Source organism: Herpailurus yagouaroundi, unplaced genomic scaffold, assembly GCF_014898765.1.
Source record: "Herpailurus yagouaroundi ecotype Mexico unplaced genomic scaffold, PumYag 182, whole genome shotgun sequence".
Lineage (NCBI taxonomy): Eukaryota > Metazoa > Chordata > Mammalia > Carnivora > Felidae > Herpailurus > Herpailurus yagouaroundi.
The window spans coordinates 46,435,857-46,453,641 of record NW_024412413.1 but is presented as its reverse complement, the minus strand read 5'-3'; the positions used below and the strand labels follow the sequence as shown (position 1 = coordinate 46,453,641).

Genomic DNA, 17,785 nt, shown 5'->3' with positions numbered 1-17,785 from the left:
CCCTCCCCTGACCTCATACCTTTGTATCTGTAGCTAAGAAATCGACCTATGGGGAAAAAAAAAATCGTTACTTCATTTGTTGATAGTCATCAATGACATTTAGTCATCTCACTGTCATTAGTGAAGTTCAAGGTGATCAAAGAGAATGACATATTCATCTTTGTCCAGTTAACCAGAGTATTATTTAATACATGTTGGTTTTCATTTCAAGTTCCCACTAGAGAAACAAATTGGGTTGGAACATAGAAAATAAAAGAATCAGACATATCTTTGGTATTGTCTCTAGTCTCCAATTAGAACACCAATTGGTGTTCATCTTCAGGGTGTAAGACATTGTTTTAAAACCTAAAAAGAACATGTAATTCTTGCCTGGAACGTGATCAGCCTGTGCATCTTGTGATAGCAGCTTCAGGGCTACCAACTCCTCTGCCCCTGAGCCCTGTGAAATGTTAATAATGTCACCCAGACTCTTCATGGTAAGGTTTTGCTGATAATAGTCCTCAAAGAGAGTAAGAGAAAGAGATGAGGAGGAGAGGCAGGGCTCATAGTGCTGGGCAGAAAATAAGGCAAGCCTAGAACCAGCCCCAGTTTTCTCCCATGAACATCCAGGAGCCTATTCAGTTTCAGACCTTGGGTAAAGAATGGGAAGGAAGTAACAAAAGACAAGGAGGTGTAAGAGACAAAAAAAGTAGAGTGAGCTAACCAAGAGAATAAGATTAAAAGATCAAAGAGGTTAAACACACACACACACAATGGTTTTAGTATTAGTGACATTATTCTTCCCACTAAAATAGTCTCCAGAAAGAGAAATTACAAGCTTACACAATAAAAATGCATGTTCAATAAATAAAATTTTGGTTTAGTTTGGTTTTTTTCACCAAAGTGCCAGCATAGCAGGTACGTCTTGGGATGGAGGTGGACTTCGGTGTTCCAGAGGCCAAGGGTTTTGTCTAGTGCACCATTAGGAGGCCATTTCATAGAACCACGTGCAAACCAGCACCCAATGCATTGTTATGAGAAGTTTTCCTTGTCTCCCTCCCCCGTTAAACAGCAGGAGAAAACTATTTTCAAAGGTAAAGCCCTTTCTACACAGTGTCTATAGCAAGAGAGAACTCAAATTGGAGCGCAGTCCTCAGAATCATGTATAGAAAAAAAATGTGAATACGTAATGCAAGACCCCATGTACAAACCATTCTTACATCAGGCTATCTGCCAGTGCTCTGATTAAAATCATACATGTGACAGTCACATCAGATAGGTAAATAACTAAAAGAGAACATAGATGTTATAAATGAGAAGTAGAATACCACTTTTCTCAGTCTTGTGATGTGAAATGAAGGTTACCTTTGGAAGTGGGTTAAACTCTTCGGAGAAGCTAAAGGGATGGCACCAATGGAAGGTACACTGTTTGTAAAAAGGCACATAAAGAGGGGTGCCTGGGTGGCTCAGTCGGTTAAGCATCCGACTCTTGATTTCGGCTCAGGTCATGATCTCACGGTTCGTGAGTTCGAGGCCTGAGTCAGACTCTGTGCTGACAGTGTGGAGCCTGCTTGGGATTCTCTCTCTCATCCTCTCTCTTTGCCCTTCTCCCTCTCAAAATAAATAAATAAACTTAAAAAAAAAAAAAGAAAGAAGCAATAAAGCATGGGAACACTGCCAGGACAAAATCAGAAACACCCAGGGTGTTTAAACCCACATGGTTATCAAAGCAGCAGCAGCTGTTTATGAAGCACCTTCTTCATTCCACTCATCCTCAGACAAGGAGGAGTCACATGAGGTAGGAGCTGAGATTACCCCTTCCTTAGTGATGATGAAGCAGAAAGCTCAAAGATGTTAAATGACCTTCTCAAGGTCATATGGCTTGTAATGGAGTCAGTCTAGAAGTGAGTCTGGGATACGAACTCTGGTCTTCCTAGCACCAAAATCTGCCCATTTTACCACCACACTCTCTCCCCTCCCTCCAAAATCTACTTCAGAGAATGGGCACACAGCAGGATGCACTAATGTGAGGGAAAGGAGCTTGACAGAATCACATCTTACTTCTAGACCTATGTTGTGAAGGTTTACAAGAAGAAAGAAATTTACAAAAAGAAGAAATTTCTGCAGGACAGAAATAAATAAGTTGAAGAAGAGAAGAGAACAATATTATTAATGTGTGGGCCAGTCTGCTTTTTTTAGTGTTTCCCTATGCTTTTGGTTGTCTGTTCCCTCATTACCTGGGAGGTAGAATTTGCCTCCACTTTCCTGATAAGAGAACTATAGGTGAGAAAAGAGTATCTTGTCCCTATTGCAAAGGTGAAAGTTGATCAGACAATGACAGGAGGGAAGAACATTCCAGACAGAGGGAACTACTTGTGCACTGCCTTGTAGTGGAGGTGGCTGGAGGCGAAGCTAGTACATCAAGAAGCAGAAACAAGCTCCTTGTGGCTGAAGCAGAAGAGTCCTGTGTCACTAAGCTCTTCTTGTGCAAGAAGTACAAGAAGAGCTTAGTGGGATAGGTGGGGTCAGACGCCTTGAAAGCCATTTGGGGCATGCCAAGGATTTTAGCCTTTATTGTGAAGTCAATGGGAATCCACTGGAGGATAAAAGGCAGGGAAGGGCATGATTTGATCTGTGTTACTGAAATAGGCTAGGAGAGAAAGGAGAACTTTGTCAGGATGGGGGCAGTGGAGATGGTGAAGGGGAAATGGATTTGAGAACTATTTAGATGAAATTATCAGAGTACCGGAATTACTCCATCGATGAAGAACGATGGAGTAAGAGATGTCAGGATGATTCCTAAATTTCTGGTTTATAACCATGTGCTTAAGGAAGCCCATCACTGAGAACAAGAAACACCGGCAAAAAGCTATGTTTGGGGACAACGGAGGTGAATGATAATGAGTTTGGTCTTGAACGTGTGTGTTTGTGGAGGAACAACTGAGTAGAAATGTCACAAAGACAGCCTGAAATCCAGATCTGGATCTCAAAAAAGAGTGAAATTTAGGTTAGACCCTCCTACCATGCATTTGCCTTCACCTAACACCTCCTTGTAACGATTTGGTTGTCTGACTACACTTTAGGAAACATGCTGCATAAGGTTGGATCAACACGCTTAGAAAACAGGCTCATGTCTGCCTGGTTTACTTACTGTTAAATCTCAAGCACCAGGAACAGTACCTGCAAAAACGCACACTCCAGAAATATTTATTGAACTGAACTAAAGCCTCAAACCCTAAGTGATGTCCTAAACATCTGCTTGGGATCAGCTCATCTCTCCCAGTTTGACTGTAGCCCACATTCCCTGATATCTCTGGCTCCAAACTCTTATCTCTGTGCCTGGCTTTTTCTACCTGCCCTTCCTAAACTGAGAGTTGGACCCCAGTGGTTCCTTCAGGGATTTTGGAGTTGGTCTGTCTACAAGATTTAGCTTTCTATTGTCTTAGCTGAGGACTCTCCACTTAAAGAATTCCAGGGCTCAAGGCAAACTAGTGGTTGCCAGAGGGCAGGTGGGAGTGGGGTGGGAGGGGATAAGCAAAGTAGGTGAAGGAGATGCAGAGGGGCAAACTTGCAGTTAAAAAATAAATAAGTCACAGAGATGAAAAGTACAGTATAGGGAATGTAATCAGTAATGTCATAATGACAGTAGTATGGTGACTGTTGGTGACTACCCTTACCGTGGTGAGCACACCTAATAACACTGTCTGTCAACTATACTTTAATAATGTTTTTTTTTTAAGGGCCCCTGGGTGGCTCAGTCGGTTAAGCAGCCAACTTCCTCAGGTCATGATCTCACAGTCTGGGAGTTTGAGCCCCGAGTCGGGCTCTGTGCTGACAGCTCAGAGCCTGGAGCCTGTTTCAGATTCTGTGTCTCCCTCTCTCTGACCCTCCCCTGTTCATGCTCTGTCTCTCTCTGTCTCAAAAACAAATAAACATTAAAAAAATTTTTTTAATAATTTTTTTTTAACGTGTAGGGTTTGGGAAAGAACCATAATGCTAAGTCTTGGAGGGTTGATGAGGTTCGGATAGGCAGGAAGTAGGGGATGCTTATGAATACAAGGCTCAGAAGTACTGTGGGAGGGAGCTAAATAGGGACAAGTTGACTAGGACAGAGAAATAGGAGAATAGCATGGCCAGTGAAGGCAGATGGTGAACTTTGAATATCAGATGGGAAGTTTGGGTTTGAAGGGACAGTAATGTGGCAGAACCCTGGATTCCTAACAGGGGAATGACATAGAGCATGGTTTGAGGGAGATTAATCTGGCAGCAGCCTACAGGATTAATTGAAGAGATAAGAGATCAAAGGCGAAAGGCCCAGCTCAGAGACTGTTGCAGTAATGCAGGTGTTAAGAGATAAGAGACTTAACTAGACAGTGGAAGTGGAGAGTTTTGGAGATAAAGATAAATGGAGAGGACTTGGTGAATGATTGGCTGGAAGGCAATGGAAGATTCAAAAAGGACCCCCAGATTTCAAACCCTGATGGTACCCGAGAGACTAATGGGGCCCTTGACCCCCCCCACCCCCCAAAAAGTCTTTGTTTTCTATGGAGAAAAATGAAACTGGAGAAGTTAATGCTTGTGTTACTCGTCTCCTCGTTACAAAATTCACAGCAGCAATGACCTCTGAGAGAGGGAGCAACATACTGTAAATTGACTCTAAGATATTTCTCACTGGAGTCATGCACTCTCCAATAATGCCAGAAAGACAGGTTTGGTTCTGTTAGGCACTTCATCTAGCTGTTAGTCAAGCCAACCGACTAGTCTCTAAATTATTGCTCTTCAGTGAGCCTGTCGGTTTTATCTCTCCCCAAGCTGCAGAGATGAAAAAACTTTTTTACCTTTTCAGAAGTAAGTTTAAAGAGATCATTTTTCTTCCTGGTTTGCATTAAGTTTACCAATGAATAAGATGAAGAACAGAAAGGTAGAAGCAGAAATTCCCATTATATAAATTCATACACTTAATGTCTTCCTAGGATATAAATGGGAAATGTCATTAAAAGGTAGAATCCCACGTTGTGGTTACTCCATCAATATTAAATAACAATAAAAATGACTCATTATTATGAAGAATTCATATAAATCAGCATTACTTTAGTCCATAAGAGTTCATATAGATAAAATTGTATCCCAATAGTATTATTATAATGATCTGACAAATTCAATTCCAGTGATCCACTGGTTTTGGTGCAATAAAATTTCCAGGCAGTAAATTTCACTGTAATAAATATTTTAGAGACCTTGTCAAATTGTATTCTATATAAGCTTGGAAATCCATAATTCTCATTTCATAGCAAAGTAAGATAATAATGGGAAATGCTTTCATTTCTTAAAATGTTATAAATGAACTAAATGATTGTGCTCTTTTGACTATTCATGAATTATTCAAAATGGCCTCAAAAAATGTACAAATGTATGTACAAGTGAGTTTGTCATTTTTTTTAACTTACAAAGAAAAAAATGCTCATCCAAATATAAAATAGAAATGTCAGTGATGAAAATGCTATGCTTCGGCTTCTTTTTAATATATTTTTTAAATTTTTTATTTATTTTTATATTTTTTAATTTTTATTTAATCTATTTTTTTAAATTTACACCCAAGTTAGCATATAGTGCAGCAATGATTTCAGGAGTAGATTCCTTAATGCCCTTTACCCATTTAGCCCATCCCCCCTCCCACACCTCCTCCAGTAACCCTCTGTTCTCCATATTTAAGGGTCTCTTAAGTTGTCCCCCTCCTTAAGTTGTCCCCTCCCTGTTTTTATATTATTTTTGCTTCCCTTCCTTTATGTTCATCTGTTTGGTCTCTTAAAGTCCTCATATGAGTGAAGTCATATATTTGTCTTTCTCTGACTAATTAATTTCACTTAGCATAATACCCTCTAGTTCCATCCATGTTGTTGCAAATGGCAAGATTTCATTCTTTTTGATTGCTGAGTAATACTCCATTGTATATATATATATATACCACATCTTCTTTATCCATTCATCTGTCAGTGGACATTTGGGTTCTTTCCATACTTTGGCTATTGTTGATAGTACTGCTATAAATATTGGGGTGCATGTGCCCTTTCGAAAAGCACACCTGTATCCTGTAGATAAATACCTAGTAGTGCAATTGCTGGGTCGTAGGGTAGTTCTATTTTTAGTTTCTTGAGGAACCTCCATACTGTTTTCCAGAGTGGCTGCACCAGTTTGCATTCCCACCAGCAGTGCCAAAGAGATCCTCTTTCTCCATATCCTCGTCAACATCTGTTGTTGCCTGAGTTGTTAATGTTAGCCATTCTGACTGGTGAGGTGGTATCTCATTGGGGCTTTGATTTGTATTTCCCTGATGATAAGTGATGTTGCGTATTTTTTCATGTGTTGGTTGGCCATCTGGATGTCTTTGGAGATGTGTCTATTCATGTCTTTTGCCCATTTCTTCACTGGATTATTGGTTTTTTGGGTGTTGAGTTTGATAAATTCTTTATTAACCCTTTATCTCATATGTCGTTTGCAAATATCTTCTCCCATTCCGTCGGTTGCCTTTTAGTTTTGCTGATTGTTTCCTTCACTGTGCAGAAGGAGGTCCCAATAGTTCATTTTTGCTTTTGTTTTCCTTGCCTCCGGAGATGTGTTGAGTAGGAAGTTGCTGCGGCCAAGGTCAAAGAGGGTTTTCCCTGCCTTCTCTTCGAGGATTTTGATGGCTTCCTGTCTTACATTTAGGTCTTTCATCTATTTTAAGTTTATTTTTGCATACGGTGTCAGAATGTGGTCCAGGTTCATTCTTCTGCGTGTCGCTGTCCAGTTTTCCCAGCACCACTTGCTGAAGAGACTGTCTATTCCATTGAATATTCTTTCCTGCTTTGTCAAAGATTAGTTGGCCATACTTTTGTGGGTCCATTTTTGGGTTCTCTATTCTGTTCCATTGATCTGAGTGTCTGTTCTTGTGCCAGAAAATGCTACGCTTCGTAATTCTGTTCACTGGAAGAATCCCCAGGAACTATACTCTACCTGCAGCTGCAATATTCTTCACACCTTTGACTTCTTTTTTCTCAAGTCATCTATGTTAATAATTGACATCATTACAGTCATGTCAGATATGGAATTAGCCAAGATCTATGGCTTATCTTTTGACTAACGCTTTCTTCCTTGTAGTTAATGTCTTATCAAAGACATTCTCAAACAGAGATATAAGCCTGTGTGATACACTGGCAAGGTACCATATTTGAGATCTATGTAAAGGTCCTTTTTCTGGAAAAACAATAGCAAGAATGATCTCATAGCTTCTATAATCCATACAATAATGCCATTTATAAATCAAAAATTCCTTCCAGGAGTATGGAACAAATTGGCCAAATGTTTCTTTTGAAAGAGAAAACTTATAAAACTAAGGTTTTATACATGAAAATATTATGGAAAAAAACTTTAGACAGAAGACAATAAAGTGAGTTGGGGTTTTTTTGGCCAGTGCCTGACATAAGTGATTTTTTTGCCTGTTACCTTCTAAGTCTTCATCACATAGGATACACTGATATTATAGAACTGCATTCACAGGTAACATACAGTTTTGTTTTATTTTTAGTTTACATAATACTGGATGACATTCACCCCTGCTCTTGCATGGTGTCCATCCGCTCAGTTGCCCAGAATGGAACATGGAGTCACAGTAGCTTTCTTGCCTCCCCCTGTGGCCAAGCTGACAAGTCACCACATTCTGTTGAGCCCACTTATTTAGCAATTCTCCCACCGGGCCTTCCTGTCCATCTCCATACTTCTTTCAGGCCCTCATCTTTTCTCACCCTCATGACTACAACTGCCTTGGTCACTTACTTTCTCACCAGTCCATCTGCACAGTGCTATCAGAGCGATCTTTCCACAGCACATGAGGTAGCCAGTCAGGAGACAGTATAGCTGCCCACCCCAGAGAAACATTTTGATGTAGATTCTGCAGATTATTTGGAAGACAATGGGACATTGCTCATAGGTAGATAACCCAGAAATCTTCTGAAACTAGTTATCCAGACTCTAAGTGCTTACCTTGGACACTCAAGAGTATTGAAGCCAGTCAGAATCTGGATGATCCTGACAAGGTCCCACTGGTGAGGAGGGACAAATCCAGATCCACGAGGGACAGTCCCCTTGGCCAAGCAGTTTGCACAGCAGAATCCATTTGGTAGTTATGGAGTCCTCCAACCTCAAGCCCTCCCTCCAGAGAGGGAGTTATTGCAACACATGCCCCAAAATCATGACAGAACCATTTCTCATGGGTTGTAGTTCTCTAAGTAACACTGCCCAGACTCATACTTGATGAAAATTATGTTCATGCACCAGATGATGTCCTCGTTTTCCTCAGCCATGTGAGCCTTGTGAGCCTTTTTGGACGTTTGCTGGCCTAACACAGAAGATGTGTGCATCTTCTTTTCTCTGTGTTGGGAGGGAACCTACAACTTTAATCCAAACATGGACTGTAGCTACTGAATTTACATGTAAAGGATTATGGTGAGTGGAAAATCAGCAGTCCCGCCAGCCCATATGACCCCCCAAAATGTCAGTCTCCTTTAGAGAGATTTGAAATTACAAAGGATAAGTTAAAAAAACTTTTAGAGGAAGGGGAAGCATTTCCTAAATGTGAAGATTTTTCTCAAATAATAACACCTATAATTTGTAGAGTGCTTCACTGTTTACAAAACACTTCCACATATGTTTTCTCTAATTCCCATGGCAATTCTGTGACCTGTTATGATTCTGCTTTACAGATATGAACGTTGACCCTCAGAGAAATTAATCAGTGTGCCCCCAAATATCAAAATTAATAACTGACAGAGTCTTGACTCAATTTGTCTTAATTTTTCTAATTCAGTGCCCTTTCCAGTTTACCATATGTCTATTAAGTAACTAGTTGTTTGACATAAAAAGTAGCATAGGGGCACCTGGATGGCTCAGTTGGTTAAGCTTCAGACTGTTGATGTTGGCTCAGGTCATGATCTTGCAGTTTGTGAGTTCAAGCTCCACATCGGACTCTGCGCTGACAGTGTAGAGCCTGCTTGGTATTCTCTCTCCCCCTCTCTCTCTGCCCCTCCCCTGCTCATGCTGTCTCTCAAAAATAAATAAATAAAACTTTAAAAAAAAAAAAGAAAGTAGTGTAAAATTTTATCTATCAGATTGCTATAAGTTATACGTAACATAAGGAGCATAAAATGGGTGCCGTTTCCCTTATAGTGATTACTTTTTTGCATGCATTTCAAGATCATAATTAAGAAGTTTTATTTGTCTGAAAGATAGTCAGGCCATTCCCATTGTTAAAGTGTTTGGCTACAGCTGTCTGCATCCAGGTTCTGTGCTACCTCTGTCACATTGCTGATAGATACTTAAGTGTCAAGATCATTGCTAGGAATTGTCTCTGAGAATGTGCTATCACATGTCACCACTTCTCCTCTGCCTTTGGAGTGAAGATGTTCTAGTCAGTAATGTATCAGGAACAACGATTGGCCCTTTGTGATTACACGTGCGCACATACACATGTGCATGCACACGCATGTAATTGTAATACTGAAGACCGAAAAATGAGGATAACTTCTATTAAGTCTAATTGCAGATACCTCTTAATTATTTGTTATGGAAGATTAAAAAAAGTAGCATTTTTCAGGATCAAAATTCACTGACAATGCAGTACTCCTTTTAACCAACTTTTGAGTAAGGTAAAATTTGAGTTCACCTCTTTTACTCTGAATGGTTTCCATGGTCATAAAACAAAAACACAAACTGTTAACCAGGCTCAAGTAATAATAATTTAAAATCCTTAAGGAGAATTACAATTTACGAAGCTTTGTTATACCCCTTCCTTCATCATAAAGCAATCTTATAAAATAGAGGGGTGTTACCCCCATTTTACGGGTATGAAGGCTGAGATCTGTTGACTTGGCCATGATCACACAGCTACTATGTACATACTGCAGATCTAAGATTTCTCATCCCAAATTCAGATTCTAAGCTGCCTACACGCACACACACACACCCTTTATGATTTGCATGAAATGGAAATGATAATAAGACACACTTAAGGGGTAGGGCCCCTGGGTGGCTCAGCTGGTTGAGCATCTGACTTCAGCTCAGGTCATGATCTCATGGTTTGTGAGTTCGAGCCCCACATTGTGCTCTCTGCTCTCAGCACAGAGCCCGCTTCAGACTCTCTCACTCTCGCTCTCTCTCTCTGCCCTTACCCCCTTCTCAAAAATAAATAAACATTAAAAAAAAAAAAAAAAGAAACATTTAAAGGGTGCCTGGGTGGCTCAGTCAGTTGAATGCCCGACTTCAGCTCAGGTCAGGCGATGATCTCACAGTTCTTGAGTTTGAGCCCGACATCGGCTCGCTGCTGTCTGGGCAGAGCCCACTTCCGATCCTCTGACCCCGTCTCTCTCTGCCCCTCCCCCACTCACATTTTCTCTCTCTGTCTCTCTGTCTCTCAAATACACATTCAAAAAGAGAAACACTTAAAAAGTGGAGCTATATAATGCAGTAGTTTTTGTTGCTCCTGACAATATCATAAAACCACATTTTTATGTGTGTTTTTGTGTTCTCTGTAGTGATGTTTTTCTTATACAGTACTACTTAAATATGACATTTTCCAAGCCTATGCATAGACCATGCCAGCTGCCCCAAAAGACCAGACTGACATAATATGAGCTCTTTGTTTACTCAGTGAATAGGCACAACTTGTGCCCTGCCAGCTGCTTGGCCCACAGTCTTAACCTTGTTCTGTGAGAAACACCTGTATGAGTGGCTGGATAATTAATTCCATACTCCAGCCTTAGGATCTTCTGTTAAGATTAAATCAGATAAGGCCTCTGACTGTGAACAATATACCACTCTCTGGATTAGGTTTGGACCGCTGAGGCCAGGTGGACATGGACTTCAAAAACACTACATTCAGAGGGAGTGTGGTTTATTGGGAGCTTCTTACATGAAGAGACTATTGAGGCAGAGAAACGTTTTAGTGCTACGCTCAGGATACCCGAGTGTGGGGTCTGGGAGTATTAGTATGTGAAGTGTTAGGACTGGGCAGAATTGCCCCTGCCTTACTCAATTCATTAGGGATAGTAAATTGCTCTAAGATTACAGCATGGAGGCAGATTACATTCCTTTTTCGGGGGCGGGGTGGGGGGTGATTCATTAAAGACATTTATCCGGAGAAATGGGCTTATTGACATTGAAAACTGAGACCAAGGTCACTTCAAGTTCTAGTAGGAGCATTAACAGTAATTTAAATATCGAAGACAAGCCTGTGACTCAATGCTGAGAGAGCCTTTTCTGTAAAGGTATGTGGACGTTTGCATGAACCTTAAGATGACTCATCTTCAGGACTCTTGGAAGCCACTTGTTGATATCTAATGCATAAGCCACTGGCAATTATCAGACAATATGTCACCTAAAACGCGGAAGCTCACGTTATTTCAATAAAGTCTTCCTTCTTTAATCGTTACAAAGAGTTTACATACGTGCTTTGCTTCTGGTTAAATAAAAACAATCACTTCCTCACCCCTGACGAAAAGTATACCTTATTTGAACCTGGGCCAGACATGTCCTCACCGGAGCAAGGGGGAAGAGGCAGTGTTGAGTTTTCCTAAACATTTCTGGTTCCCCATTGATAGAACCTGGAGATATTTATTTGGAACCTGTGTTTCTGCTGCCTGCAGTAATTGTTGCCCTCCTGGAAATGTAATAATGAGTGGGCCGTGACACCGAACTCTTCAAATTCATTCCACGTGACCTGATCTCAGTTATTCTCAAAACTTGGTCCAGGGCCTTCTTGGTCCATCACTTGTTCCCATTCGGTCAGTAGAGGTAGGAGCTAGAGGACAAGTGAAGTGATTTATGTGACCAAAAGTGAGGAAGCCGCTTTCCAAAGAGATTAGCTCTCTACCACAGAGAATTCTCTGTTTCTAAATTGTTTAAATTTGGTTTGCAAGGGATTATTTCATGATCCTGGTGCGCTTCCTGCATCTGTTTAGTCTTAAATGCTTCCTAAAACATTTTTCAAAATCCATGCGTGATTTTCTAATCCTCCCTAATACATGGACTACTTAAAATGCAACTCCTCTTATTCTTTTTTTTAATCCTAGCTTTGGAAACAAATGTGTGAGCCTTAAGAACGGATGAGAAAAATGAGAGAGAGCCATCGGAAGCATTGCTGGGTGATGGTGGTTCTCCTGTTCGTGCACCTTACAGGAAATTTCAATTTCCAATAAGAAAAGTTCAGGCGTTGTCATCACAGCCTCTGTTTCTGTTGGGCAGGGGCGAAACAAATGCATTGCACTCCCTCTGCTGGCTCGGAAGCTGCAATCGCTCATTAACCAGATCTACATTTAGATGTAGTTCCCCATTAAAAAAAAAAATGGTGTGTAGAAGAAAGAAGCAAAACCTGGGACAGCTGCTAATTTTACTATTCATTTAAAATGTCAGGAAAAACAAATACCTGCCCAATGCAAATGGTTAAATGAGCAAGAAAGCCAGCAGTTTTTAGGCTTTTCGGCATTGTACTAGGAAAAAAATAAAGGCTGCCTCTTTCCTCCCCAAGGCGTATCTCCAACAGCCTTTAAAAATTACTCCGTTCTTTTCCAATACTGGAATGATCTTTTCCAAGAGCTCAATGAGCAAATTAATAGAATAGTATGTTTCATATGTTTGAAACACTCCAGAGAAAGCAAAGGCACGGATTTGGCTCTGGGTGAGGGGGAAGAGAAGGGGTGTCTTTCTCCTGGTGTCAGAAAGGAAAACTAAAAGATCATCACGCTGAAAGTCTATACCTCAGGGGAGGCCACTTTCGTGCCTGAAGGCATGTTACCCACAAGCCTGGAAGGGAATCATAGCTCCGTGGAATTTTATGGCCCAGCAGACCTAAGACGGCATGGTTGTACTCATGAGTGAGGACAGCCTACCAGGAGAGCAAGACGTTCCAGATGTCAGGGCATCCTGGGGGCCCGAGCCCTGCTTCACTTAGGTTCAACAGCATATTGAGAGTTTTCCTGCAAGGCAGATCTTCTGGCCCGGTTTTGCCCTCTTTACCTTCTTGCTTGCTTTCTTCCCTAGGCGTCTGGATGCTAACCACATCAGCTACGTCCCCCCGAGCTGTTTCAGTGGCCTGCATTCCTTGAGGCACTTGTGGCTGGATGACAACGCCCTGACAGAAATCCCTGTCCAGGCTTTCAGAAGTTTATCAGCACTGCAGGCCATGACTTTGGCCTTGAACAAAATACACCACATACCAGACTATGCCTTTGGAAACCTCTCCAGCTTGGTAGTTCTGTAAGTTTATTGATCCCCCCCCCCCGCCCCTTTATACTTTTTAACTTTGGCCTTCAAGTGCCAGTCTTTCAAACCTTGAATAGGGACATTTTCAGGGAGGAAAACCCCCTGAACCCCTCCCCAAAATGACTCACAAATGTTCTAATTGTATAAAAGAATTCAACAGCTTTTAGCAAGCACCTGCTAAGTGCCAAGCACTGCAAGGCAAAGATAAACTATTACCTGTGTCTTCGGGAAGCCGATGAATATTGTTCAGGCAATCCTCACGCTGTACAGTTAGTCCAGTGACTGAAGTTAATAAAAACTCCTTATTTCTGGTAATAGTTTATTATTCAGGTCAAACTGAAATATGCCTTTATTACTTAATATTTTTTGAACCCCTACCAGGGGGGAGAGAAGTAACAACAAACCATTGACAGAGAGCTGTGTGTTTGTGGGGCTTTCTTCCTGATGAGTCTACATTTCTTAAAGTAAACCAAAATGATTCTCGAGTAAGTTTGAAAAATAATCAGTCTTCTTTAAGAGTGTAGTGATATATAAAAACATTAAAAAAAAATTTTTTTAAAACCGACTTCAGCTCAGGGCATGATCTCACAGTCTGTGAGTTTGAGCCCTGCCTCCGGCTCTGTGCTGACACCTCAGAGCCTGGAGCCTGCTTCAGATTTTGTGTCTCCCTCTCTCTCTGCCCCTCCCCTGCTCATGCTCTGTCTCCCTCTGTCTCAAAAATAAATAAAACCATTAAAAAAAAATTTTTTTAAGAGTGTAGCGATATGCCCCCGGTAATATAATGGTCCCTCAAGGCTGATAGAGGAAGACAACAGCTGCTCAAAAGGCTGTAAGATCAGTGTGCTTAGGAACTGAAGAGGGCTTCTTCTGCCCTGTTTCTTCCCTTTGCTCCACACCCGCCCCCGGCCTGCCACTGCCTTCTATTATTCCAGTTTTCTTGATTACCCATCTCCCTTGTATTGTAGTACATCTTCCTTTGAGGGCTGGCCAGCTTCTTACCCCTTTCCGCATGTGTTGTATGTGGAAGATTGTCAGTAAATGTCACATGAAACCAACATATATTTATTAGAATAAAAATCTTAGTCTAAGAGGATAAGAAGTTTGGGGTGATATTAACAAATTTCTATACGGACTCTCACATATAAAGATGATGCTACCGACCCACCAGAGGCTGGGTATGTGCTTTAATTTTTTCCTCCTCCTGAGGGAATGGGTTTACAAGAGATCCACCCATTCTTTTTCACCCCATTCTCCTTAAGCCCATTTTCCAAAAATCCCTTTGGGACTTGGTCCAGTTTTCAGTTATGTACACAGCTGCTCTCACTGGCCCTGACTTAACTGACTTACCATTGAGCCAAAGATGATAATTGTACACACTAATACTGCGTCGAGATAACTAATCTCCCTGGGCAGCCAAAAAAAATCTGATCGCCATTCTCTGTGGCTAAAATTGTTGTTGCCTGTTAACCTGTGGCCCCGCCCTGGGAATGTAGACGTTATAAGCCAGGAGCTTTGCTAGAAAATATGCTTCAAACGCTTCCTTCCATCCTTCATTTGCCAAAGATGGTCAGAATCTCTGCTTAACATCCTACATCCCAAAGCCGTGTTAACAACCTGAACTTCCTTTTATCAGCATGTTGCCCATAGTATTATACACTCCCTGATATCTCAAACCCAAAAGATAAAACTGTCATTGCCTATTAAATTCTCGGGTATATAATCATCTATGGTAAGAGCGGATGGGTCATATAGACCTTTTAAAAAAAACAACAAAGTTAAACAAAGCATTTCTTATATATAATTAGTGCGTTCTTTACTCTAAGTTTCTTTGGATTTAATCAATCTGAATGCTGTGCCTAAGTTTTCCTGTGCAGCATGCCTTCCTGACTGTGTCTGTAATGTTCTTCTGCAGGCATCTCCATAATAATAGAATTCACTCCCTGGGAAAGAAATGCTTTGATGGGCTCCACAGCCTAGAGACTTTGTGAGTTGACCTTTTATTTGTTTCCCTTTTTTCAGTGTTTTCATGAGTATTCTGAAGGAATCAAAATAGCCTTAAAGTCAAACTTGCTGTTTGGTTTGGTTAATTGCCTGAGCTTTAAACAGATATTTACGGCAGCTTTATCTTACACACACACACACACACACACACACACACACACACACTCACACACACACACAGAGCTAAGCTATAAAACTGATATTTTATTTTAATCTAACAAGAGTGGTAAATGAGTTAGAATCATTATAAACTAAATGAGATGTTCTCTACCGAGCAGTGACTGTTTGCTTAGGAATGTGTACTCTGTGTCAAGTCACTCCGGCTCACTATTCATGAGTCTAGCCTGCACTGCCTGCTCCCCCACCCCACTGCCCCCAATGAGAGGACACCAACCAGGCAAATGCCAGGACTCTCTAATCTGAGATGAACAGGCGTCTCATTAACAAACCACAAAGGTTCACACTAAAGCAATTCAAAAAACTAAAAAATAATAACAGCTACCATTTCTTGGGCATATCTATAACCAAATATTGCACTGCATGTTGGCAGACATTGTTTCATTTAACAGCCATCTGAGGAGAGCAGCCATCACTGTCCCACTTTCCGCTCTAGTCAGGTTAAGTTATTTTACGAACATGACATATCTAGTCAGTAGCATAGCTGGGATTTGCTTCTTCCCTAGTTTGAGTCTGAAGTCCATGCTTACCAGTATACACTGCTTCCAAAGAATAGGTCAAAAGTTCAGTTCTGAATTGGTACCTATAATAAAAATAGAGTCCAGCCAGCTGACCGCCAAGAGCCTTTCCCAGAGGCACGGTGAGAAGAATTCTCATTGACCTCACCAGGCTCCAGCCGTTTCCCAGGGGAAGAGCTGCTCATCATTGCCCTAGCTGAGTGAGAGAGGTATAATGAGGGTAAGGTGACAGGCAGTGAGGGTCCTGAGTGTTCTGGAAGAAAGGGCATGCTTCCATTTGTGCCCCCTCTCACTCCCATATTTTTAATATTCAAATACAGTAAGTCACACAGGGCCTGAATCTACAATGTTGGCTCTGACCCAAGAGATACCAAAGACCATCTCTTCTGTGGCCTTGGAGCCCATTATTTATTTGAATACAGAGCTTAGCATTCGTACATGGTCGGTTTAGCTTCGAACCAGGTCTGGGTCTGGTGATTTCCTGAGGGACCATCTGTTGTTAGTGGTCTTCTCCAGGTCAATGAGTGCTCACGCTCTCTTTCCAGGGTTACTTAAATCACCCTGTGCCTCCTCTTAGAAGAGAGGAACCATCCTCATAAGGAGATGCCAAAGATGAACTTATCCAGAACTTTGAAGTCAATTTCATGGCATAAGCAAGCCATTCCCATTAGCTGCTTGGTAAAATTAGAACTTCTCCCTTATCCACACAGGGCTGGGCATGATATCTTAGCAATGCAAAGCACCTTCCAGTCCTTTCCAACAGAGGAGGAACAAAAAACAGTATTGGCTTTGAAGGGTGTTTCCATAAATAGTTTCTCCTTTTTTTCCCCCCACGTTTGAGATGAAGACCTTGGATTTCATGTAAAGAGTAAAGCATTTCTGGGCAAATTCATATGAGTCTCATTCTCCCCCTCCCCTCCCCTCCCCTCCCCTTGCCCAGGGCTACAGAGGATCAGTAAATTGGTTACTCTCAACCTCTTCCTTTCCCTCACTAGAAACCCAAGTAATTTATAAGGACCCAGTCCTCGTTTAATCAAAACAGAGCATCTGGAGAGATTTACAAACAGGAAGAAAATTTATGTCCACAAAAGACACCAGTTTCCTGCCTGCAGTATAGCTTAAGGATGGTTTGTGCCAGACAAGTAGGAATCCTGATTCATGTTTAACTCGGTCAAATTATCTCTCTTAAAATTAAAAAGCAATTCTTCTCCATAGAGGAAGATCTAACCACATCTGATTGCCTGACCAAAAGGTTTTTCTGCGTCATCTGGGAAATCTGACATTCCCAGAGACTAGGAGGCAATTACTTTTTCATACGAAGTTGTAGACATAAGGTGGAGTAAGTCTATAAAGCGCTTGTGAGTAATGGAATTGAAAAGCCATTTGTGTCATAACAGATCGAGAAATTAATGTTTCAAAATTGTTTGGCCATTCCATCTCTGTGCCTGAAGGATAACATAGAGCTCTGCCTCACAGACCAGGAAAATATACTTCTGATCTGAATCATTATTTGTGACCCTGAAGAAACTCTAGACCCGATGCCCTTCCTGAGAGTACCCAGTACCACATAAACCTCTCCAGAAGCAGGCTATCATCCTGGACCTCAGCCTGGGAGAGACACATGGACTCATCAGGAGTCAGGGACAAAGCAGCTCTCCAAGATGCCCTCTCAGGCGAGACTCTGAAACGCAGGGGGGTAGGTCAGAGGGTGTAGGTGGGAACAAGAAAGGAGATGTGATTCAGGAGCTAGGACGAGAGCACACACAAGCGGGCAGCTTGGTGAGCTGGGTTCAGGTGAACGGCTACATCAGCAAGCAGCC

At 41.5% G+C, this 17,785-nt stretch overlaps 1 protein-coding gene across 3 annotated transcripts in view; it reads left to right on the top strand.

Annotated features, from left to right (window-relative positions):
• Nucleotides 1-17,785, top strand: part of LGR5 (leucine rich repeat containing G protein-coupled receptor 5) — a 130,569-nt gene that overhangs the window by 89,533 nt on the left and 23,251 nt on the right. For all 3 annotated transcript variants that reach the window (XM_040491423.1, XM_040491422.1, XM_040491421.1), the window contains 2 exons: nt 13,048-13,263; nt 15,182-15,253. In XM_040491423.1, coding sequence (XP_040347357.1) covers nt 13,048-13,263; nt 15,182-15,253 — 288 coding nt within the window. The remainder of the gene's footprint in view (nt 1-13,047; nt 13,264-15,181; nt 15,254-17,785) is intronic.